General features: G+C 45.8%; 2 protein-coding genes across 2 annotated transcripts; one reads left to right on the plus strand and one right to left on the minus strand.

Moving 5' to 3' along the window:
- Window positions 1–757: 757 nt before the first annotated feature.
- LOC121359783 (calcyclin binding protein) lies at window positions 758–5,990 on the plus strand. The gene is made up of 6 exons (XM_041478998.1): window positions 758–915; window positions 1,460–1,652; window positions 2,325–2,421; window positions 2,906–3,005; window positions 4,325–4,419; window positions 5,680–5,990. Exons 1-6 carry the CDS (start codon window positions 895–897, stop codon window positions 5,837–5,839), a joined length of 666 nt encoding a protein of 221 aa, XP_041334932.1. The 5' UTR covers window positions 758–894; the 3' UTR covers window positions 5,840–5,990.
- Window positions 5,991–7,196: 1,206 nt separating this feature from the next.
- On the minus strand, window positions 7,197–9,935 carry MRPS14 (mitochondrial ribosomal protein S14). The gene is made up of 3 exons (XM_041478999.1): window positions 9,830–9,935; window positions 8,927–9,085; window positions 7,197–7,692 (listed from the first exon to the last, which is right to left on the minus strand). Exons 1-3 carry the CDS (start codon window positions 9,872–9,874, stop codon window positions 7,510–7,512), a joined length of 387 nt encoding a protein of 128 aa, XP_041334933.1. The 5' UTR covers window positions 9,875–9,935; the 3' UTR covers window positions 7,197–7,509.
- Between the last annotated feature and the right edge of the window lie 15,136 nt (window positions 9,936–25,071).

The following is a 25,071-nucleotide window of genomic DNA, read 5'->3' on the forward strand; positions in this document are numbered from 1 at the left end:
GGGGAGGTCTTTTCAACCTCAATAACCATGAAAATGATGAGCAGACACAGAACAGGGCACTTTTTATAAGCCCATCTTCCTTTAAAGGCCGCCAACAGAGATTTCTTCCCCTTTGATCACTATTTACCTCCACAACATGACCCTAATACTCTTTTCCCGATGAAGGAAAACAACACTTTATTTTGCAAAATTAATCTAGGACCTTGACAGCCACGAGCTATGGGGCATCTGCTCTAAAATGAGGGGGAAATTCCTGATGGCCAAACTAAAACCCAGCCCGAGCCCGCCTCAGCCGTCCCTCACACCGAGCAGCCCGGGCGGCGGGAAAAGCCCCCGGTCCCACGGCCCTCAGAGCCCGGGAGACCGGGCAGCTCCTGCTCCCGCCGGTCCCTCAGAGTCCTCGGGGTGAGGAAGCTCCAGGTCCCAGCCGTCCCTCAGAGCCCGGGGAGCGGGAAAAGCCCCCGGTCCCACGGTCCTCAGAGCCCGGGAGGCCGGGCAGCTCCTGCTCCCGCCGGTCCCTCAGAGTCCTCGGGGTGAGGAAGCTCCTAGTCCCTCAGAACCCGCGGGGCGGGAAAAGCCCCCGGCCCCGCCGTTCCTCAGAGCCCAGGGGGCGGGGAAGATCCTGGTCCCGCCCGTCCCTCAGAGCCCGGCACAGAGAGAAGCTCCTGGTCCCGCCCATCCCTCAGAGCCCAGCACGGGGAGAAGCTCCTGGTCCCACACGTCCCTCGGAGCACAGAGCGGAGGGAGGAGCTCCTGGTCCCAGCCGTCCCTCAGAGCACAAGGCGGGGGGAGAAGCTCCGGGACCCGCCTCCTCAGGGCCGGAGCGGGCGGGGCCGGTGGCCGCGCGTCACTTCCCGCGGCCGGAAGGTTCCAGAGGTTCCGCGGGGAGCCGCCATGGCCGTGGCGCGGCAGGAGGTGAGGCGATTCCCGACTTTGTTCCCCGGGTGCAGGCGGGGTCCTGGGCCAGGGGTAGCGGTGGGGCCCCGGCTGAGAGGTGGGGAGCTGTCAGTCCCCGCGTTCGCTGAGGGCTGTGGAGGTTTCACCTTGCGGCGGTGCGTGTTGAGGGAGCTGTGCCGTCCGCCCGGCTTCTGATTCCTGCTGGTTTTTAATGTATGAAGAGTTAAGCACTGAGAGCTTAAACCTTGTCGGAATTGATGGTCTTGGAGGTCTTTTCCAGTCTTGTGCTCTGAGATGGCCGTGGTTGAGCAGGGGAGTTGCACCCTTCCAGCCCGACCCATTCTGTGAATTAGGATTTTATGGCTGTACGTACCTCCAGGGCTGGACAGAGGGTGAGGAAGGGATGAATCCGTGCTTAGCTGGTTGTAGTGGGAAACTGAACTACTGACCTGATGAAGCTGAAATTGCAGCATCTGGAATACGTGAAATTGTCATAAAAAGCTGTGAGCGCTGAGTACAAAGAAATCTAATGTGTACTTGTGGTCCTTTGTTTTTGAACCAGTTGCAGAAAGATTTGGAAGAGGTTAAAGAGCTGCTCACGAATGCCACTAGGAAGCGGGTGCGTGATGTCCTTTTGGCAGAGAAACAAAAGCTGGAGCTGGAAATCAAGAATCAGCCTCCACCGAAGCCAAAAGATGTGGCAGAGGAAGAAAAGTCATCGCTGGGAGGGTACACAGTGAAAATAAACAATTATGGTAGGATTATTTTTCTGGAGCTCCAGCGTCTCTCTGAAGAGATGGCAGGGTGGCATTACTGGGAGTTAGAGTTGCTACTTAGCAACACAGTGAAGCCTTAAGCACATCTCCAGTATTTATTCCACACTGGAGACCCCAGTTTAAAAGCTGCCACATGTTTACTTGCCATCTGAACCCCGGTGTGTATTGATCATGTTTGTGTGATAGTGTTTGGTGGGATGCATTAAGTATCCTTGCTGTACCAGCTGGTATTTTTCCATTGCTTAGCAGGAATGAAGGAGTAAGCTTTGGCTTCTCTGCTCCCCATGTAGGTGAGAGGAGAGGGAATTGCTCAAGATGCAGGGAGTAGGGGAAGAATTGGGTCAAGGAAACTGCAGTGGGAGCAAACAGCTGGCTCTGACTCCCCCTGCACAGCCCGGGTTGCTCTCTTTTGACCTGAGCTGATGCATGGATTTTCTGAGAATTTGCAGGGATTAGGGAACAGGGCTACATGGGGGGACCTCCCATTGCTCTCAAGTTATTTCTGAACAATTCATATTTTCCTTTTATCGCTCTGAAAATTGCTTCAGTAAGGAAAAGACCCTAATTGTTCTCGGAGGCTTTGTGGGGGAGGTTGGAGTGCATGAAGCTTATGGAGGAAAGGTAGAACTTAATCTCTTTTTTCACTTCCAGGTTGGGATCAGTCAGATAAGTTTGTTAAGATTTACATCTCTTTAAATGGTGTCCAGAAGCTTCCAGCTGAGAATGTGCAGGTGAATTTCACAGAGAGGTGAGTTCATCGTGTAGCGCAACAAGAACACTGAAATGCAGGAGTGTTGGATTAGCCCTTTTTTTTTTCCTCCACTCCCTTTTTTCTTTTTTTGAACTTCAGTGGTATTAGCTTTTAGTAGCATTTGAGGGTATCAGGGTGTTTCCATTTTACACCTCACCATGCTTGACAGGGCACATAGTGTTAGCCCTGGATATTCGTGGTGATAAAACTGAGGTGTACATTGAGGAAATTTGGTTTTCCAAGTTTGTAGGTAGAAAGGATCCTAAAGATCTTGATTTGTTGTGAGTCTGGATTGGTCCTTTTAATTTCTTTGTTAAAATTGAAGATTTTGAGAGGCCTGGGAATAAAGTAATTCAAGCCTGTTGGCTTGCTTTCCCAAGAAGTACTCTGCTTTCCTAAGAAACACACCTGCTAAAGGGTTTTCAGACAGTGTAGCGACTGGAATATTTGTGCCTTTCCTCCCTCCACTTCCTGGGTCCAGGTCATTTGATCTGCTAGTGAAGAATCTGAATGGGAAGAACTACACCATGACCTTCAACAACCTCCTGAAGCCCATCTCTGTGGAAGGCAGCTCTAGAAAGGTCAGTGCACCTTGTTAGAGGTGATTTAGGGCTCTCAGAGTATCGTGTTCATTGCTTGGCTAGTTCAGGAGACTCCATTCTAATGTTCAGTCTCTCCCTTCTGCTGCTGCTGTCTCTGCACTGTGAACATGAGTCTTGCTAATCTGCCATTGTCATAACTGCAGAATTAGTCTCTGCAATCCTATTTCAAGAGATCATGTCTGGCTATTTAATAGCTCACCAGTAGGATTTCAGAAATAATTAAGCAGAAAATTCCGCCAAGTGTTCCTTGCAGCTTCGTGCTTTTAAATACCTCTGAGAAATTCTTTGCGATTTTAGGAGATTTGTCAGCAGACTGAAATCTTGGGAAGCTTAAATGGGCTTAATTCCCAAAGCCAAGTCTGGAACCTGCTCTGTCTTAGTAAGGGCATTTTGCTCCAGAATTGAGCAGTGGTGTGGTGGTTTAACCCTAACAGGGCATTAATTTTCTAAGGGAAAAATTAACTCTATCCCTGCCAAAACCAGGACAACTGGTAACATTGTACTGCTGCTGGCTGGTGATACCCACACTGCGCTGCTTGTGGCACCTTTCCAGGCTGAGGTGTGTCACATACCTCCTGTGACTTCTCTGTGGTGCTTGGTGACATCAGACATGAAGAACTACTGCCTCAATTGGAAATTGGCCGAAAATGAGTACAGAGTGAAACTAAACCAGCTGGAATAAATGAGAGTGATGCTCTGGTGATTTTTAACACACTATGAAAGCAAGCAGTGGTCATGTACTTGTTAAGCCAAGCTAAAGCTGCGGTAGACCCTTGTCTGCTGTGGCAGGCAGGACTTCTCTGTGAAATTTAGGTCAGGGTTGCAAGTCAGCAGGCTTTGTAACTTGCAAACATGTTGCAAGATTAAGCAATACCCTAAAACTAGTTTCTTGTCCTTGGAGAAATAAATTGGAGGAGCCTCTACCTCAACCTGGTATGCTTGGAGAAGTCTAGTAAATACAGTCACTCTTTACCAGGCAGTCTTGGGTGCTTGAGCATCCTTCAAACCACTGGATGGTGTTCCTGCAGCACTTCATGTTCTTCTGTATTGTAAATCTGTACTAGTACTATATTAACCACATACATAAATTCTCCACAGTGGAGTTAATACTTTGTACCCTGAGGCTGAGTCCATGCTATAATTTTTGTATGCTACATAATAATGGATAGCTTCGAGAATTGTTTCAGGAATTAGTGAGTGTGGAAGCAGCTTATGTTACAAGCTAACTTGACTCATTTTGACTGGCACCCCTTTATGAAGCATTCTGAATTCATGGCTTGCTGTTGTTCACCATACAGATAAAGACAGACATGATCCTTGTCATGTGTAAGAAGAAGCGGGAGGAAAAATGGGATTGTCTCACTCAAGTGGAAAAAGAAAGCAAAGAGAAAGAGTAAGTGTCTTTTCAACCCTCCATCTTGTTATCCATTTCCTGTTCTCTGTGTTGTTTTAGGACTGTTTTTGGCAAAGCAGGTCTTTGTTTTCTTAGATGGTATTCCAAAGTCTCAAGCCAGTTTGTAACACTTCAAGTGCTTGGGAGCAGCAGGCAGCTTAGACTTGCACAGGTATGAGGCTGGAAAATGACAGCAGGAAACACCTGGGGACATGATATCTTATAAAAAATATATATGTATATCATATAATGATTTAATGTTATTTTACATGTACAACCACCTTGGAGAATGAGAACACAATTGAGAATTTTATCCCTGCCAACAATTCATTTTGTGTATGTTTTTAGGGTGATTTGCTAAAACTGATCAGGCGTAAGTACCTGAATTTAGGGCAAAGCAGCCTTGTCCATTCAAATGGCATCACAGGAGATTTAAGAGGAAGTGCCTTGATAAATAATGCAGTTTTCTGGAGGGCCAGGGTCACTTCATTAAACCTGTATCTTGTGCAGAGAATTCCCGAAGATTTCCTGTTTGTCAAACGAGCGGCTCCAGAAATGCCGCTCCCAGCCAGGGTCTGTGCAGCCCTGAGCATGAGGAAATTGCTCCCTCTGCTGATCTGTTTTCATCTGCTGTGTTTTTGAGCTAGTCTGCGTTAAGACTACCTACAGGATTTTGGAAAATGGGATAGAGAGGGCATTATTTATAGTTGGGTCATACAGGCCACGTCCTCCACGGGTGCTGACTGTGGGTGGCACTGTTCATCGCCTGAGAGAATTGCTTTGAAATGCAATGTGTTAAGAAATCAGTTAACCTCAGGAGATCATTTGAAAAATGGGAAGCAATAAAAAAAGCCTTGTGGGTTGTGAATGTCAACTGTCCAAAGAGCTTGATGTGGTCATTTCTCCATTTTTATTCACCCATCACGTAACACAAGGTGGGTATTGGCATTTTCTCTGCCTGTTATATTTCGCTTCTGCTTCCTACAGCTAGTTTTGGGAGTGCTTCCAGGGTCACGTTTACTGCAAAATGCTTCACATCAAAATACTCTCCCACCCCATGGGACATCTCTAGGTATGCTACTCAGCTTGCACTTGGTTTAAGGGTGTTTCTTAGGATTCTTCCTGTTTGGAAGCTGACTGAGACTGCTGTGATCTAAAGACTTTGCCAAAGCAAAAGTCCCGTTACCAGGATGTTTCAAACAAACCTTAGCACTTCCTTTTGTTGGATATTCCTGACTTTCTCATGTATCTGTCTTGCAGGAAGGCTGCCTATGACACCGCAGATCCTAGCGAAGGGCTTATGAACATTTTAAAAAAGATGTATGCGGAAGGGGACGATGAGATGAAGCGCACCATCAATAAGGCCTGGGTTGAAAGCAGAGAAAAGCAGTACAAAGGGGACATACCAATGGATATCTGAAAGCACTCTAAGGGCCGCCTTAAAACTGATCTTCCGTGTGAGACACGCTGTGCTGCAAAGATCATCGTTTACATAACCTTCTTCCAAGCAAAGACAGTCATTTTCCATTTCAGGTTGGAGAAAATATTTAAATAAAATAGCTTATAAAGCATTTCTGTCAGTCAAGTGGTTCAGCATTTCCTGAGGAGTGAAGCATAGGGTATATTGAGAAAACCTCTCAGATGAGTGGGGAGTGCTGTGAGACTGAAAACAGAATGTAAAAGCAAAGGAATTTTAAACTAGCATGGGTCAAGGCCTCTGTTGCCAGTAGCAGCTGGACCCGTGTGGTTGCTGGGGCTAGCTAGTGTCATGCTTACTTCACAGAGTGTAGCTTTCTGATTCAAAATGGGAAAGTGCTGAACTAAAGGCATGTCACAAAGGGAGAACTGCTGGAGAAAGCAGAACATCTAAGCATTTGATAGTTAAGCAGAAACAGTATGGTGTTAATCCTGTGGTATTCAAATTTAATGATTACTCTCAGAAACTATTCCTGTCTAATTTCTATTACGATGAATTTTGGAAATCAAAGTGTTTGGGCTAGCTGGGAGGCCATCTTTGAGATGGCAGCAGTCAGGATGCAGTCTGCAGCCATCAGCCCGAGACCAGGGACAGGGAGCTTGCCCTGGCTCCAGCAGTGTAAAGTAGGAAACAAGGGATAAGCTCCACTTTCTCCATCAACTTTGAAAGGATTTTAAGGTAAGAGAGTAAGTATGAGGTGGCTTATTCACCAGACTGTAACTCAGCTGGGTGTGATGGGTGGCTGTCAGTTTTCTGCTAGTGCTATTGGGCCTTTTTGTTGCCACCTCTCAGCCCCTGCTGGGGTGGGGGACATAGCAGCCACTGCCCCCCCTTTACTGCAGTGCTTTGAAGAAGAGTACAGGGCAAACATGACCTTAGCAGCAAGCCTGTTGTTAATTGTGTCCTTCCTGCCTCCTTCTCATGTGTCTCCCAAGGACAGATTTGTTACCTGTGAATTAAGGAAGCCATTTCTCTCCTGTCAGGGTCTGGACTAGGGCTTCCTTGCCACCTTGTTCTTGAAGCATGGGACCGAGCACTGCACTACGAACAGGAGAAATACCAGCACAGTGTAGTTTGTAACAGGTCCTTTAGCCACTTTGTCTGCTCGTTAATACACGTATATATTGAGTTAGCATAGCAAGAGTATCTCGAGGCCATGTTTTATTCCCACTCTGTGCTTGCCCTTGTTCACAGCAGAATATCACTTTGTCCTGTTGTGCGGTTTTACTGATGCTTTTACCCAGATTACCATGATGAACTTACCGTATGATGGCAACAAAAAAAAATGCTTAAACAAGCCTTGTGCTGTATGTCTTTATTTCTATATTGCCCATACCACAAACCTCAGCTTAGTTCTGCACCCATCATGTACTGATTTTTTCTCACAATCAAACTGCCTCTCACACACTCCAGTTCAGTGCAGTTGTGCTGCTGCTTGTCAGCTGATAGCAACTGTAATCCAGTGAGTTTAATGAATCAGCACAACTTCTCATCCTTCCCTTATTAGTTTGACATTGATGCTGGGCTCTGAGGCAGGACAGTCTTGCTTTAATTACCACACAAACGAGCCTGGTTTGTTTCATCTGCCTGAATGCATATCCACGTGGAGATTATTACCACATGGCTCTCTGTACACCGGACATCTGAGCGTGGTCAGCGAAGTGGCGGAAAACAATTCGGCTGAGCCTCCACCGCCGCTTAACCCCCCGAGGGCGGGATGTCAGGACACAGCGGTTCCGGATCCTCACAGGGCAGCTGTCCCGCGGCAGGGCAGCGATCTCTTTATCAGCCACTTCCTGAAACAGAAGAGCACAGAAGTTTATGGGATTTAGAGGGGCCTTGCTGCCAGACCTCAAAATCCATAGTAGAGTAGGTACCATCACAAGTTTCTCTACCACCTCATGAATAAGCTTTGCTATTTAATTGGGAGCTTTCACCTCACTGAGCCCACCCTTTCTGGGCATTCCAGCAGCGAATGTAAACTGATCCACATGGAGACCCCCAAATTAATCCTATTACACAGACAGAACAATCTCAAGCCACTGATTTTAACCAGTCAAATCTGATTGTCTCTGTCCTTCTTCCAGGGTGGGCTAGCCCTCTAGGAGACCCACGATTTAACCTTATTACAGACTGAATATCCACAAACCAGGAATTATAGTTAGTCAAAAAAGCACTTGGCTTTCTCCTCATTGCAGTCCTTTCAGATGAGCTGAATTTACATATATGTTGTTTATTAACCTGCTGAGGTAGCATGCTTTGATGTCAGTAAAAGGGATTTCATATAGGGTTCTTTGGAAGGTGTTACAGAATCTTCTTTTGGGGCTTTTTTCTGTATTGGTTTTGCCTCATAAGGACATCCAACACCAGTCAGACTTGCCCAAGAATGGTAAAGTGAATATATAAAAGCAAATTCATATACTTTTCTCTCCCAGGATGTGTAAGTATGGTGAGATCAAACATAGGAATAATCTGATATGGGCAAATGTTTTTGGTGCTTAGTAAGGCAGGCTGCGAGCAGGGAAGTCAACTTTTAAGAACAGTTTTAACACCCAGCTGTGATGCAGGTTTCATATTCTTGTAAATCAGGCAAGTAAAATTAAATACTTCTAATTGCACAGACTGGTGGCTTGGGCTAGATCAGGCATTCAGATTTTTAAATTAAAAAAATCTAGAGTTTATTATTCTGAATTACTGGAAGTAAAATAGGTTTGACAGTGTATGTTAGGGGCAGTGTATGGGGGGGGGAAATGTGACTTCACTGTATTTAGTGTTACATATGCTGCTTACACAAACACTGGTTTCAAAAAACCCAACGCACACATCCTCCAGTCAGGTGAGTGTGCTGTTGTAAACACCCCCAAAAGGCTGAAGTCACTATGGAACACGACATGATTCTGTGCTTGTGAGCTGGGGAAACACATCTGTCACCTGGGACAGCCATTTGGATCTACAAAGTGGCCACCGTGGCCCTGAGCACGCCAGAACAGCAAGAGCCACGTGTGGCTGGGTACAGGCAGCTGGCAGTACCTGCAGCTCCTTGGGGAGGATGGAGTTCTTGCGGATGGCGTTGATCCGCAGCCTCTCATCTGCGTACTCATAGGCCATCTTCCTCCTCTTGACATCCCGCAGCATCCTCCAGTCCACATAGTAGCTCCGCACCTGCCTTGGGCAGGATGAGGGAAGAACCTGATCAAAAAAATAAAATTTGTGATACCTGCCTGTTGCACAGTTTGCCCTAGTCAAGTATGAATTGTTATTTCCATAAAGCACGGACTATCCGGAGTCGGAAGGGACTGACAAATACCGAGTTCAGTGCCTGGCCCAACACGGCCCCCACAATCCCACCGTGTGCCTGAGTGTTGTCCAAACAGCCTTTGAGCTCTGGCAGCCTTGGGGCCGCCACCACTCCCTGGGGAGCCTGTTCCAGTGCCCGACCACCCGCATGGGGAAAACCTTTTGCTAATATGCAGCCGAACCCTCCCCTGACACGGCTCCAGCCGTTCTCGGGTCCCGTGTCTCCGGTATCGTTTAACTCCTGGATCCCACGTTACACTTCTTACACCTCATCGCTGCCTGCATCTCCCTCACGAGGGGCAGCACCGATCTTTGCTCTCTCTGACGACTAAGAGAGCTTTAGCTTTCACATTTTCCAGATTCCATACTTCATTAGTACACAACTCTGAACGTCATATGAAGTGTTAGCAAGTTCTTTTCACAAAGAGACACAAAGAGCCCCAAGCTACACCGAACGCTACATAACACCGGACCCACGATGTTCCCGCTCCGCGGGGGCAGGGCCGAGCCCGCAGCGGTCAAACACTACCCGCATCTCCCTTGCCGGCTCCCCGATGCCTCAGCCGGGCGGATGGTGTCCCGGAGAGACGCGGGGAAGCAGAGTGACAGGAACGGAGGGGAGGGAGTTGCTCTGACCTGCCGAGCAGCCCTCAGCGCCCAGCACAGCGCGGCCGCCGCCATCTTGCCGCTGCGCCGCGCATGCGCGCAGTCAGGGCGGGTGCCCGCCCTCAGGCCGCCCCTCGGGCCGCTCCCACCTCCTCCCAAGGCTGCATTCCCAATGTGCCCGGGTTTTTTAACCCTCTGCGGCGGCTGGAATTGCAAGAGCCCCAGCTGCACTTGAGGGCTGTGCTGTGTATATCTCAGAGCTGCTGTCAGGGCTCGCTGGCACCTCCCGTCATTAGAGGCAGCTGGATCTGCCACAGGAACAACGCGGGCAGGCCTTGCATGCAGCAGAGTTATCCCGGGCTGAAGGGGAACGGCTGTAAAAATGCCAGGAAAAGTTGTCCCGGCAGGGAAATTGACGCGGAGGCATCGCCCCGCCGTTGTGGGGTCCCTGTCCGGAGCAGCGCGTCTGTCCTGCTGTGGGACAAGAGCTCTGCTAAAGGCTGGCCTCATTCTGTTCCTTAGGGCCCTCTTTTGCTTGTTGATCACCTAGGGCTGCTCCTAAATTCCTAGGTTTATACCTCTGGCTTGCAGGGGATTTTTCTGCTGGTGGGTTTTGAATTGTAGAATATTGTGTTTTGGAAGGGACCCATAAGGATCATCGAGTTCAGCTCCTGGCCCCACACGGGACAAATCCAAGAATTCCACTGCGTGCCTGAGAGTGTTGTCCAGACTTTTGGTAATATCCAAACCTCTGGGTAAGTTACAGCACTTTGCAGACAACACTGAATAGTCATAACCCCAAACAGAGAAAAACAAATGGGAAATTCTGCTTCCATTTTTCTGTTTCAGTGAGGGAAACTGTCCTGTTCCACTGACCGGGGCTTCGCTTAGGCAGCATTTAAAATATGTCTATTTCCTGGTTTCAGGGAGAATGCGCATCACGGTTTTGATTTTAAATTCATAGTTTCCTGTTTGTATCAACTCCTTGGATACATTCAAAAAGTCATTCAAGAAGCTGGTTCTCTCAGTTTGTCAAGCTGCTTGCTCTGTGTGTGCTAGTTGTTTTACTCAGATCTTTGATATATTATACTGGTCCAGAAGTATGTGATAATCTGAAAGAAGTAGCTAGGTTGGCTGGCTATTCAAATTTTATTATTCATACTACAGTCAGCTGCTTTCCTAGGTGCTTGCTGTGGTAGCTTTCTGCTGTTTGCAAGGGGAGAATTTCAAGGTTTGTAATTCTCTATAACTTGCTATTTTTCCAGATGGTGAAATTAATTGGTATATATATCAGCAGAGCAGATAAAACAGATGTGATCAAAGGGGATTTGAATGTTACAGCATGCATTCTTTTCTACAATATTTTGTATATTCTGTATATAGAGTATATATTATATATAATATTTTGTATATATCTGTATATTTTGTACATTCCCCTTTTGTGTTTTTAGATGGTCCAGATGCAGGAGGAATGGGTGAGGATGCCAAGGAGAGCTATTTCTTCAGCCAGGGCTGACTCCCTCACTTGCTCAACGGCATCCTCAGGCTGCTACCATTTTCTGCTCCCTCAGCACAGCTTCTGGTTGCAGTAAATCAAAGGGACTGTTCAGAATCTGAGGGTTTGTCAGCTAAAAACTGGGCTCAGTAATGCACCTGGTTAAATAAACATGTGGGGAGTTCTTGAGGGATTATTGAAAGTATTATGCTGAATAAATATAGTGTTTAACTGCTGCTGAGTTTAAATTCTTTTTTTTTAATTTTTATTTTCTGATGTACTCCACCTGCATTTCTCATCATCAATATTACAAATGTGCTTGTTAACATAGTAGCCTCAGTAACAATCCTGTGATTCCTGCAGACATGTACAGAGCTGGAGAGACTTTCTGGCTTTTGAATAGTAGCAGAGCATAAAACAAATGGGAAATGGTGCTTCCTGCTGATGGGCAAGAGGAATGCTGAGCAGGGGAATCACTCCCAAGCCAGCCTGCCGCTTAGGTGGTTTGTGAGAGGGAAACGCCCCGAGGCCTCTATTGGTTCCTTTCATCTGGTCTGTGCGTTCTTAAACTCGCTGCAGGGACTGCTGCTGGTTTGCAGCTGGAGTGGGAAGAGGAGAGGATTTGGTCACTTTTGGTTTGCTCAAATTGCCTTTGCAAGTGGTGTCTGCATCAGAAGGGCTCTCAACCAGACAGTTGAAAGTACTTGATAGGTAAGAGAAAAGAATTTTTAATTTCTTTGAGATTCCTATTGGTTTTTTTGGTTTTTTTTTGAGGGACGACTCAGTTTGTCTCTGGCTTCTCAGAGCAGATGCCCTCCAAAGATTTTGAAGCCTTACACAAACATCAATAATCTTGTATTTTGGGCATGTATTTTTATTACAAAAGTTACAGTAGTATTTAATGGGTTTTTTAAAGCCCATTTTGAAGGGCTTAAGCTTTCCCAGGTTGTCTCCTCCAACCATATAAAACTACATACCTGCTAATATAAATGGGAGTTTTGCCTATGGATCTAATGGAGCTAGGGTTGAACCTAGAAGGGTTTCTTTTTAGAATGCTTGTTCCAAATACATGATATTAGGCAAATACCCTAAATCTTCAAGCACTGGGCAGTAGGATGGAAAAAGACTTGCAGAGTTAGACTGTTGGACTCTTTCACACAAATATTCCACGTTCTTTCCAGCTTTCATCGTCCTGTGCTTTCCTCTGCAATAATTGAAGAGATGTGAACAGGGTTTCTTTCATCCCTTCCCTTAGGAGACTATTCTGTGCCTGGTAGATCTGACTGTTAGGCATTCTTCCCTAAATCAGTCCTTTCCCTAACATGGTGTTATAGCCAGTTGTATGTGTGACATTATATTCTCCACAAAAAGTCAGTTAAACCCACTCTTTTTAACAGCAGGGAAAAAAATATTTTTATTATATGATGAAGAAACCAAAAAAGTTGTTCTCTTTCATTATGCTTGACAGAAATGCTTGTGTCCAGGGGTTTTTCCTCTGGAATGATCTCTAAGCCTAGGAAAATTTTCAGCTCAATTTGTGATTGCTATGAAGCCCTAGTTAGTCACAAGATCATGTTACAGGCCAGAATGCTATTAATCACTAGGTGCTGAGCAAAGGGATTTTGTGCATGTGTCTGTGTGTTTGGGGACTTCATCTCCAGGGGTTTGGATGTAAACCACACAAAACAAAATTTTGGAGGTTTCCTGCAATGGACTATGATGAGACTCTGCAGAATTTAGACATAAATTTGTTCAGAGTTTTGATGCAATCTCTTATATTTGATTTGTTTCAGAAGTCTGCACAGGATAAAAAGAAAGGTGGGGCTAGTTTCTGTGTCCCTTTGAGGAAGAGGATGGGTTGGGGTGGGAAAGCATAGCTGGAAACAACTTCTCTCCCTGGGCAGCAGAAGAAACCCTTGGGTGACAAACTGACCAAAACCCCTATGCTCTGTCTCCCTGCGCTGTCAGTGGGAAGGAATGAGAAGTTGGGGGAAGAAAAGATGTTTTAAGGACTTACTTTACTTATCATTATCCTCTGATTTTGTTAGTAAAAATCTCACTCTGTACCTCTAAGTTGAGTCTGTTTTGCCCTTGGAGTGTTTTCTTCTGGTCCTTCTTTCAACTCATGAACCCTTTGCTTAAATTTTTTTTTTAAGAGCTGTAGCAGGAGAAGGCAAGTGAGCGACTTTCTTGGGTGCCTGGTGTTTGGCCAGTGTCAAACCACGAAACTTGCAGCCATGATAGGTGTTTTAGGGGTTTAATTCACCTGGAGATAGCTAATCCTGCATTTTGAAATGCTGTCTCAGGAGTCGACAGCCCAACCAGTGTGACAACCAACTGAGTGACAGGAGATACCACCACTGTCTCATGGAATAAGATGGAGGCTCCCTTAGACAGGTATGGGAATAAACCACATGGACTCCATTTCCTTCATGGTGGAAAAAAGCCAATATTTATTCACTTAACCCCTTTTTATACAGTTTTACAGACCTCATGTGGGACTTGGTCAGTAGTTTTCTTGCCAATTACTTTTATTGGTTAGTAACAGGTTGTTATCCTGTATGCATTGGTCACTCAACCTCTTGGTGTCTATGTGCAGGGACAGTTGTTAAAGATAGTTTTCATTTTTCTATCTAACAGTGTAAATCCAGTTTATACAGGTGCTAGTTGTTTTTTTTACCCAGGAATAGTTTGTTATGCTAATGAGCTGCTCACACATTGCTTTCACATGGGAACTTGCAAAGTGCTAGCTTGACAAGGCCAGCCACTGATTTAGGAGAGCAGGTTTGATTTTATGAAGCCTTTTTAAATAGTTTTTCCACTTCACTGCAACAGACAGGTACATGGAGAGATACACCTTGGCTGATGGAGACCCCAAGGACATGCAGGTGGGCAGTGAAAATGACATGATCAATTTACTGGATCTGAAGTCAGACACGGAATGTCACTGACATCTGGGCACAGGAGCAAGAAGGCAAGCACCAGAGCTGTGACAGGTGAGCTGTAGCATTTACCCAGGAATAATTTGTTATGCTAATGAGCTGCTCACACCAGGATTGCTTTCACATGGGAACTTGCAAAGTGCCAGCTTGACAAGGCCAGCCGCTGATTTCAGGAGAGCAGGTTTGATTTTATGAAGCCTTTTTAAATAGTTTTTCCACTTCACTGCAACAGACAGGTACATGGAGAGATACACCTTGGCTGATGGAGACCCCAAGGACATGCAGGTGGGCAGTGAAAATGACATGATCAATTTACTGGATCTGAAGTCAGACACGGAATGTCACTGACATCTGGGCACAGGAGCAAGAAGGCAAGCACCAGAGCTGTGACAGGTGAGCTGTAGCAGCACTGGAGGGAGCTGAGTGGAATTCAAACTCCTTCATCCATTTTACTTCTTTTGGTAAAGCTTCTTCTGCTTGGCATGCATCTTCAGTGAGGCAAGCATGTAATTGTTACTAGAGTGGCTGAACAGGTTTCCAGCACAGCTTAGGACTCTGAGGCCTGTTGTGGACAGGCTCCATGACAAGGGACCAGTTACTAGAACTGGAACTAAAGTCAAAACTCAAACCTCATATCCACCTGCAATGTGTAATTCATGCCCTGCCTTTAAAGTGCTACAAACCATATCCAAGCATTTCTTTGGGTGACTGCTGTAGCATTTCCCAACAGGACAGGGGGCTCATACGCATTTCAGACAGATAATCATGGCAGAGTGTTTGTTAAAAAGGAAAAGCATGTTTATTTGGCTAATAACATAAATTAAGAAACATGTGGGAAATCAAATCTCCCAAACAGTATATTTGCTTGCTGTCCTTTGGTAGCAGGGAGTCTCCATTGGAAGGGTGTTTGCAGCTGAATCTGCAGCTAGATTGGGAAACTTCTTGAAGCACTGTCTTAATGAAATTTTGCCTCTATTTCCACCAATCCATCTGTGACTATGAGTACAGAAGCAGTTTCTACTGACAAATTGTCTTATATATGTGCATTTCTTCACAAAAATTACCTGGAGGAATATTTGGGGTACTCAACACAGGATGTTAACCAACATATTTAATCATATAAATTAGACTAGACATAACAGGAGATGCCTCTGGGGAATTTGTAGGACTGTCTGAAGCTCTCACATGAGGGGATCAGTCAAGCAGTGATGGAGCTCAGGCAGTGCTCTACTTTCAAGCTGGTTCACTGTCTCCAGCCAGCCCATGTTCTCACTGGTGCAGATGTCTGGGCAGCTCCTGGAGCACACAGGGAGCTCAGTAGTGAATAGCAAAGCAGCACAGTCTGTACTCAGCTGCAGTGAAATTAGACCTAAAGAACAAACTTGATTTTCATATCACACAAGAAAATAATTTCCTTGGTTTTTCTTGCCACAGGTGGGCATCTCATACTGCTAATGAGCTGTGATTATTCAAATTCCCAATTCTCAGCATGTGCTGCTCTAGGGTGGTACAAACAAGCCTCAGCGTCTTTCATTAAAATGAAAAGTAATGTATTTTCATCTCACAAAGGAGCTGAGGTTAGTACATGCAGGTGGTACATCGCATTAGTACATCACAACTTTTACCATAGATTAGTAAGTCACAGTGCAGCTAAGCTGGTGTGTGGTAAATTACACTCTGGCTTGTTTTGCATTTGTGCCCTGGAATTTAGAGCCTCCAGCAGGAAAAGAAATGCTGTTCCAATAATTTGAGAGGCATCTGCAAGACCTTCACTGCTTTAGGCTGCTAAGATGTATTTAATAAAAAATCCTAATAAACTAAACAAAAAAGTTGTTCTGTAAAGGTCATGGGTTGTATGGCTGCCCTCAAAGGGCCACATTACTGCAGGCTATTGTCTTGTGATGTGAAATTAGGACTCCTGAAATCTAGTGTTGTGTTTCCATCTAAGAATTGGGCAGGGAAAAGATTGCAACAGTGGGAGGAATTTGAAAGTGACAGAGAGCTGCATTTCACAGATTCTGAGCAGGTGATTTGGGGTTTTTTCTTGGTTAATTCCCAAAACAACTCAGGCAAGGTGTTGTGACCTTCAGAAAGCAAAAGCCACTAACAGCATATTCTGCCTGAGCTCTGTCTCTGCCTGGGCAGTGGCTGTGCTTTTGTTGCTCCCAAAGAAAGAGTCCTGCTCCAGTAGCTGTGAGGAGGAGACCTAAACCCCAGCTGAAATACCTCAGAATTTGGCACCCCCCCACTTGGCAATTCAGGCCTATCTTTGGCAAGAAATAAAGGATGAGAGGTGGAAGAAATCAGCAGGGCCCATGAGGGGAAGGAGTAAGAGCAGCCCTGTTTGGACACCCATGTTTTTCACTCAGCTGTTCCACGGAAACCAGCAGCCCATCTCACCCAGTGCAGGGCAGAGGATGTCTGACCCTGCCAGAGCTCAGCCGCCTTGGCTCTGATATGCAGGTATGGTTACCAAAGTACCAAGAATGGCAGGACATGGAAGCAGTTAGCACACCTGTTTTATCTTCCTTGCACTGTATCCAGCAGTACAAAATTATTTGGCTCCACAACTATGCAATGGTGACTCACTTAAGCAGCTGTTATTTACACTGCATGGTCAAAATCCAGTTTACAGCTAAAGATAAAACTCCTGTTAGATTTACCAGTTTGGGCTGGAGAGAAAAAACAAGCGAGGAGTTTTGTGTATACAGTTTTGGATACACAAAACCCCTTTTAGGTCTTTAGACATAGAATCATTTCCCCAATTTCATTTGTTTTTCCAAATGTATTTGATAGTCTGATAAAACAGTGGTGGCCAGTGGTGGCCCCCTGCACCCATGGGAGCTGCCAGCTGGCCTTTAAGGGCAGTGCTATGAGACTGCAGCCTCTGAGGCTGCCCTTCCCATCCCTTGCTTTTTAGGATGGATTTGGTACCTTTTAGCTCCCTCTCCTGTCCAGCTGCAGATACATATGTAGTGAACTTGTCTGAGGAGGTTTCTGGGTTGTTTCACTTAAAGCAGTTATTTAGAGCTCTCCCAAATGAAGCACAAGTTTATTAGATAATGGAATACTCTTAACTCGTGAGCCTGGTGTAAGGTGGTCTTCAGTTGTAATGAACAGACATAATTTTAAATAGCATGGGCTGGGCACTGCAGTGCTACTGTCCCTGCTCTTACATTTGGTGTTTTGATTTCTTCCTCTCTGCCTTTTTATCTGCTTTGAGCAGTAACACTGCATGAGGAGTGCAGCATTTCCTGGGAGGAGCCAGCCTGCTCGACTCTTCTCACTTATCTAAAACAGACAAAGCACAGCCTTGTGTTTTTCTGTGGCTTTTTCACGACTGCATTATTTCACTGATGCATTATAATTTTTGTTATGCTTATCCTCATTCTTCAGGGCCAGGCTTTTGTAGCCTGGTTTGTACAGAAAAGTCAGACAACAATGTGCCTATGGATTCGTATGACTATGAGTCCTCCAGGGAGATTTGTGGAAGAGGTGGGAATTGAGATAAATTATTCATTTATAGTTTGATACAAACTCAGGTGTACTTCAGGGCTAGAGCACTCTTCCCTGGAGGCCACCACTGCCCACCAAGGATCTCCTCTGTACAACTTGGAAATCCACTAAAACCTTACTCATCAAATTGTTTCCTTAAGATGTTCCTAAAATATGTAGACTATAACAAGCACAGGATGAAGATTAGGGAGAAGCTGCTTCCGGTGTTGCTACTTTCAATACATTTAAAAATTGGATTTATCTTGAGGGAAGCACTGCAGGCCCCTTGTTGGCACCTCATAAGACACTTTTTGATGACTGCTGTTGACTGGAAAACTCTTTGATTCCAGTGAAGGAGCTGGAGTATCCCATATCCAGCACAGACTGAACTGTGAAGCTCTGGGTTCCTTTATGTTCCTGCATCTACTAAAAAAACCCTGAACCATGACAACAACAAAGCCTGTGAAGTCATTCTTCATCTGCAGTAGGGGAACAAAGGGTGGAGGTTCTCAGCAGGCCGCATTAGAGCTGTGCTCCAGCAGTGGGGCATAGAGCCTAAACCTGTCCTATGTGTGAGTGCTCCTCAGAGATGAGCCTGATGGACACTGGACAACCTGAGGAGCTCCTGGACATTGTACAGTTGAGCCAATTGCTGGGCTCACAGAACATCCCAAACCAGATGTGTAGAAGGCTTGCAGTGTTTGGTCTAGGCTTCTGCTGCTTGCCAGCTGTGAAGGCCACTGGTGGACTTTCAGCCCCAGAGCTGCACTGCAGTTTGTGTCTTTCATTTTTGCAGTGGTGCAGCAGGACTTCCCCTTTGCTGCAGAAGAGCTTATCTGTTCCATCAGCTGATGCAACAGCTCAGGGCATCTTCCCCCCTTGCAGGAATCTGCTAATTGGTGAGATAACCCAAGATATCTGTCCTGTACTGAGTTATCTCTGGTACCAGGGAGGTGGAATTCCCAGCTGGCCATAAACATCTTGCCTTGAGAGCAGATTGAAGGGAGATAAGCCTTGAATTTCTGACTGACAGACATTTCACTTTACAAACTATAAAAGCTATGCAAAACCTTCACAAAGGAGAAGTGTTTTGCACATTCCTTGGAAATGTGTAGAGACTTCTCCTCAAGGTTTGGGATGCTGGCCCTGAGTTATTCTTCTGGAAGCTGCTCTCCTCAAGGACCTCAAGGTTTGGGATGCTGGCCCTGAGTTACTCTTCTGGAAGCTGAGTTCCATCTCTTGCAGCCCTTGGGGACGATATCCATGTGCCAGCTCCCAGGCAGTGGGGCAGGCCAACAGCTGCCACCTGCAGCGGGGCCCTGTGCTTTCTGTGCTTCTCTCCCAGTACCCTTGTCCACAGGAGCTTCCCAAGGTGAAGTGCCTGCTCCTGCTTTGCTGATGGACAGTTTTTCCTGCTCTGTTCACACAGTGAGCTTCCCCTGCCTGTATCCCACAGACTGCAGCCAGGTGCAGCAGAAGAGGAATGCCTCCAGTGGCATGTACACCATTTACCTGAATAGGGATGGCAGCAGGTGTACTGTGACATGAACACTGACAGAGGCAGGGGGCTACTGAGTGGGGCTCTGCTCCCCTTCCTGCTTTTTTATGAATGTAATAACATGGACATGATACAAATGTTATGAGGCTCCTTTCTCCGTGCTGCACTCCTGTGTTTCAGCTCCTTCCTGAATGGAGTGGCATGTCTTAGGGAGGGTAGTGGCTGCTGATGTACCCAACAGGCTGGGGTTATGTACAGTGTATGTACAGTGAATGCAGTTCAGCTGATGCCTGTTAGTGTTCTCATTGCTAGTGCTGTGAGCATGCACCTCAGCTCTGGCCACACAGGAGGTGCTGAGTGACTCAAAGGAATCTGAAGGCAGAGGCATGGATGCCTTGAGGTGGGGAGTGTGTGTGAATGTGCAGCAGTGAGGTCTGAGGTTCTTTGATAGCAATCTCCTTAAACAACCAGAGAAAAATATTAGCTTTTTCACCTTTCAGTGATAAGCACTGAAATAAATTGTTGTGTGTAACTGCCAAGCCCCTCTGATCTTGGTGAAGTTTAGAAACCCAAACGCCTTGTGGATCTTGTCTAAGCTTGTTTTGTCTTAAGTGTTCAGATCATGCTCAGATTTGTGGAAAGTACATTGTACAACTAAGTATTTGTCCCAGTGCTTATGTGCAGCCAGAAAATGCAGTGTGTGAATCAGAGAATCCAGCATTAAATAGGGCAAAGTTTTGGAGCAAGAGTCTTTAAATGTTCTGGGAAAAATAATGTTGCAGTACAGCTGGTCTTGTGCTGGCTAAGATTGTTTGTTTCTTCTGATATTTCTGTTTCTTGCCAGAAACTGAGATAAGACAGCATAAACTTGGCAAATTGTCATGAAGCCTCAAGCAGAGAAGGAGAAGGCAGGAAATAGCTGATTTAACCAAAATGGTCTTGGGATGAGAGTCTAAGACTGCAAAGGTGAACAGGCTTCCTACTTTAAAGAGTAATTGTCTTCTATGTCTAGGTCTTGACAAGCTGCACATCCTCACAAGCAGCAGCTCCATCTGCTACGAGCTCTGTGTGGATTTGTGGGCAGCCAGAGAATCCGTCTGTGAGCTCCTCCAGGTTGCCTCAAGCAGGGACAGATCCAGGCTGTCAGTGGGGAATTGCAGAGGCAGTGCTGGTGAGGAGGGCCTGGCACTGGTGCTGTCTCTGCACAGGGAAGCAAATGCTGGCACCTGTGTATTTGTCTAGCCAGCAGAGTGGGAGCTCCTTAGGTCAGGGTGGATCAGGTGTGGTTCTCTTGGAGGAGAAAAGCTTCCTAGGGAGACTGAGGAGAGTGTGCCCATGGGCCTGTCTCATGCTGAAGACAGGAAAAAGAGTTGCTTGTTCATGGGGAAGAGAGGGCTCTGTGACCCAGGGAAATGCCTGAAAAAGCAAGCTGGGAAGTTTCTATGAGGTAACCTGTGCTGATGGGGCAGCAGCTTCTGGGGCTTCCCAGCTGAGAGGGAACAAAAGTGTCTTTTATTCAGATGGGAGTTTGCTCAACAGCAGTGCTGGCTTCTGCCCCTGGTAAATCCCTGCTATTGCTGTCGTGTCCATAGTCTTCCATTTATCCTTTAATACCCTCTTGCCATGAGGTTTATATCTTCAGCTGGGAGGATGCACCCCTTGGACATGCCCTCAATAGCAGTGCCTTAGAGATTTGTGTGCACACCTGTCCTGTGCTGTGGCTTTTCCCTGCCAGGCCTTCTGTGTCCCACCTGAAGGGTGGATAAGCCCTCAGGCTGAGCAGCTGTAGTAACTTAATTATCTGTGTCTTTGATCCCTTCTTTTAGGGGATGAAGGGACCTACAACAATGGCTGGAATTTCACAACATGGGAAAGGGACAATGATGTGGCTCTCAGCAACTGTGCCCTGACACACCACAGTGCATAGTGGCACAAGAACCCCCCCTGGCCAAGCTCAGTGGGAAGCACGGGGAGAGCAATCACTGAGGTGAGCAGCAGAGCTGGTGTGCTGATTGTCCCTTCATAGCCTGGAGAAAAGACACAGAGCTGTGTTTCCTTCCTGTCTTTCCTTGGAGCAACAGGGATTGCCCTCCAATTCATTTCCTTAGAAAGCAAAATGATCCATAACAAAACTTACAGCTCTCACTCTCTCTTCCCTGGGTCCAGAGGACCTGAGCTCATGGCTCCCTGCTTCTTGTGGGCAGAGATACTTGAGGTGGAGCTGTCTTGGTCTCTGAGGGGAACACCTAAAGGAACACTCACTAGGAACCACACTGGGATGCTTGCTCGCTGTCTGATGCAGCCTTTCCTTTGGTTTTTAGTGCATGCTTGGGGTACATCTCACTGTACAGGCTTAATTTGAGATTGAAGGTGGCTCAGTCCTGTTGTGTTCCAAGACAGAGGTTTGATCTGTATTAAAAGTGGCCGAAAGACTGATTATAATTAAAGTCTCTGTTTATTGGAGGGTTAAATGTGTGAAATACAAAGCTGTGTTTCGTGTCAGGTACACACAGGCAACGTGTGTATCTGTGATTGTGATATGTGTGGAAACTGACCATGGGACAATTATAAAGACAATTCTAATAAATAACTGAGGAAGTAAAGCATGGAAGAAGGCCTTTGAACCTATTCTTTGTTTGCAATTAACCTTTATAAGTCTTAAGTTGATTTAGGAGTATTTGAATTAAAGCTTTAAAGATGTTGCTGTTTGACAGGAACTTTCTGCTTGTAGCTAAAAAAGAGTTTTGCAATAACCTTTTGAAGTATAATTTTAGAATATTGCTTGTAGTAAGGATCTTTGAAACTACAGCTTTAGAATATATTAAAAGGAAACATGCTTATCTCGATGCCTTAACAAAATATTGAAAAGCAGCTTGAGAAAGGAAGATGAACATCACCTCAAGGATTGATAGTTTCGACCAAGGGAAGGTGGACATCAATGTTATGAGATTTATAGTCCTTGGAATTAAAAGGTGGACCCACATCTGGAATCTGGACCTCACCAACTGGGAGACTTCTTTCTTCTTTCGGGAGCTGGACCCCACCATCTGGGGATACTCCTTTCTGAGATACATCCTGAGAAAAACTAAATCACAATAGTGTATAGAATTGTGACGTAAAAATTTGGAATAGAAACTGCTGAGAAAGCTTATGAGTACCCCTATAAATATCTGTAAGTCTCAACTATCAGTGTGCAGTTGGGGGGAAAACTTCCCCCGCTGTACCCAGCACTGTATTGCTCATACTTTACCATATTAATTAATGAATTGATTGCTGCTTGAATATTGGCCTAGTCAAGCTTCTCATTTATAACAAATGGTATTTGAGGTGGGCAGTGGTAGACTCCTAGCACCTGATCTGGGCACTTTAGTAAGAGAAATTCCTTGGTCTTTTCCAGGGTGTGAACTGGGAGTCATGGAAAGGACATGAATTCTCCATCTCTTTTATGGAGATGAAGATCTGTCCTCAGTCTTCCAGTAATGAGCCAATGATGGGGAGGAGGAAGAAGTCTTTATCAGAGAATCAGGATTAAATAGAACTCTCTGCAGAACAATACCCAAAGATAATGATTCAGTATTTCTTTACAAAGTTTGATTCAGACAGCTTTCTCCAATGCAATAGCTGACCAGTGTGCACCCAGGGGCATCTGGATCTGCAGGCCAACCTGCCAGCAGCTTTGGAGCTCCAGGTGGGTGATGTTCCAGAGACTAGGAGGGGGTTTGTGGGGGATCCTGCTGTAGATACTCTGGTTTGGCTAAGCATGACAAGGACCTGATTGATCCAATACATGCGACTTCTATGAACTTTATGTAAAACAAGCCTTAACACATGTTTTTCTTTCTGAAGCCTGGGCTGCAGACTCCTCTTAATTCTGTCTTTCTCTGGTGCCATCCATTTCAGACTTCCAAAAATAAATTTGATCCTACTAACAAATAATAGCCTCCTAATTTACATCAGAGTGAACTTTTCTGAGACTATTTTGGTCTGCAGTTCTCCTCATTATTTGGGCACATTCCCTATTATTCCTGCAGAACTGGGTTTTGGGAAACACTGCCAGTCTGCTGGCAAGGCTCACTAACCCATGTGTGTTCTGTTGACTAGATTCCTCAGCCTCCAGTATCACATCTCTGCAGGTTAAAATCTTGCTGTTTTGCTTGTGTCATTTTTCCCAGCCCAGAGAAAATACGAAGGAGATGTGCAGTAGATTGATGTTCACTCTCCAGGGTGAGGCCCAGAACAGGGTGAATGTAAGGTCCACTCTCCTCCAGGCTCTGCTCACCATCCCAGACCTACCTCTCTGTACTGCTTGCTTACAGACAGTTAACCAAATTCCCTATGTGACTGTTCCATCTGCTGCCTTCTGCTTTTTCATCAGCAGTGTGGCAGGTAGTGATGCTGAAATGATAACACTTGTCATCCACCTCTAAAATGAGCGTCCCTTGGAGTTAAACTAATCCTGTGTGCCTCAGTGCATGGTTTCACATTTGACTGATTTTTTTTTTTTTTTTTTTTTTTCACTCACAGCCATAAAGGTGATCTTTCTTTTTTTTCCCCCTGATAAGACATTCACATTCTGGACAGCCAGCTCCAGCCAGGGAAGAAGTATGAGCTAGCCAAATGCTGCTTGTTCAAAAGCTTCCTTGTCTGAGCACACTGGGACATGGTTGTCCCATGTCTTAATGGCCTTTTCTATTGCAGTGCTAAGCTGAGTAATACATTTTAAAGAATCCATCCCAGACATTGGAGAAAGTAAAAAATTCACAAATAAAGGGGGTCTTAAATATTTCTGTCTTCTTTGCTTTGGGTGGTAGAATTGTTTTTCTTCCTATTTAAGCATTTTGCATGAAATGAAAGCATTACCCAGGTCTGGAGTGGGACTGTGCAGATTAGGTCTTTGGGGTCTGCTCCAAAACAGGGATGGGGATTGTGCTCTCTTTGTGACTTAACTTTGTGAAGTGCTTAACTGACCTGTGCTTGCTAGGACCTGGCTGAGGAGAGCCAGAGAGTTGTCTCTCAAAGGTGAGGACTAAATTTTTCGTCCAACATTCAGGGCTGTGCCTCTTGGGTGGGCAGAGACTCATCTGAGCTGTGTTAGGCTATCCAAGCCCTGGACTGGGGGAGGGAGGAGACTCATGGTGAGAGGAGTAGAAAGGAAAATTGTACTTGAAGTGTTTTGCAGGCTCTGTGCTAAGAGCATGAGAGAAGGACACGGGGAAGGGCTCTTTACTGTGAAGTGTTTTCTCCCTGTTGCCCACTTGTCTGTAGGCAAGGACAGATTTCAGTTTGTTATTCAGTTAAAGGGCTCGGTGAAGTCATCAGGAAGGTGGCTGAGAGGGAGAGGAGGACTAGTCTCACAGACAGCCACTCTAAAATTAAGTGTATGCTCTAAAAAACAGCAGGCGTGATTGTTACCTGTGACTTTTTCCTGCGCAGCAGCAAAACAGCAAAAAATAAGAACAGCAGCAAAACAGCAAAAACTAAAGCTGAATCCCCCCGGGAGCAGGGAATATTCCCTTAAGTAGTATAAGCTTTGTTTTTGAGCTAAGGGCAAATGAGGCACCTCATTTGCAGTTTCTGAGGATGGTCTGTCTAGCACTCCTAATGCTCCTCTCTCACCAAGAAGGGCAAAGTGAGAGCTGCTGGAAAACCGCAGCAGAAAGTCAGTATTCCCGAGCAGCCACAGGATGGCATTGTCTCTTCAGGCAGGAGAGATTTCCCGGTATCCAGCTGGCCTCTGCGAAAGGACCTTTTTGGGGTTAACTAGAGCCTGTGCTACAGCCCGGGAGGCTGGGACTGCTCAGATAATGCAGTTTGTTTGCCTTGAGGGACTGGCTGTTCTGGT

Source organism: Pyrgilauda ruficollis, unplaced genomic scaffold (assembly GCF_017590135.1).
Source record: "Pyrgilauda ruficollis isolate IOZ18807 unplaced genomic scaffold, ASM1759013v1 scaffold47, whole genome shotgun sequence".
Classification (NCBI taxonomy): domain Eukaryota; kingdom Metazoa; phylum Chordata; class Aves; order Passeriformes; family Passeridae; genus Pyrgilauda; species Pyrgilauda ruficollis.

Excerpts from the sequence above, each read along its gene's own strand:
- MRPS14 (XM_041478999.1), bottom strand. The coding sequence starts at position 9,874 with ATGGCGGCGGCCGCGCTGTGCTGGGCGCTGAGGGCTGCTCGGCAG. Across the intron at positions 9,086-9,829 it reads CGCTGAGGGCTGCTCGGCAG|GTTCTTCCCTCATCCTGCCC; the intron begins GTCAGAGCAACT and ends TTTTTTGATCAG. Across the intron at positions 7,693-8,926 it reads TCCTCCCCAAGGAGCTGCAG|GAAGTGGCTGATAAAGAGAT; the intron begins GTACTGCCAGCT and ends CTTCTGTTTCAG.
- LOC121359783 (XM_041478998.1), top strand. The coding sequence starts at position 895 with ATGGCCGTGGCGCGGCAGGAG. Across the intron at positions 916-1,459 it reads TGGCCGTGGCGCGGCAGGAG|TTGCAGAAAGATTTGGAAGA; the intron begins GTGAGGCGATTC and ends TTTTTGAACCAG. Across the intron at positions 1,653-2,324 it reads AGTGAAAATAAACAATTATG|GTTGGGATCAGTCAGATAAG; the intron begins GTAGGATTATTT and ends TTTCACTTCCAG.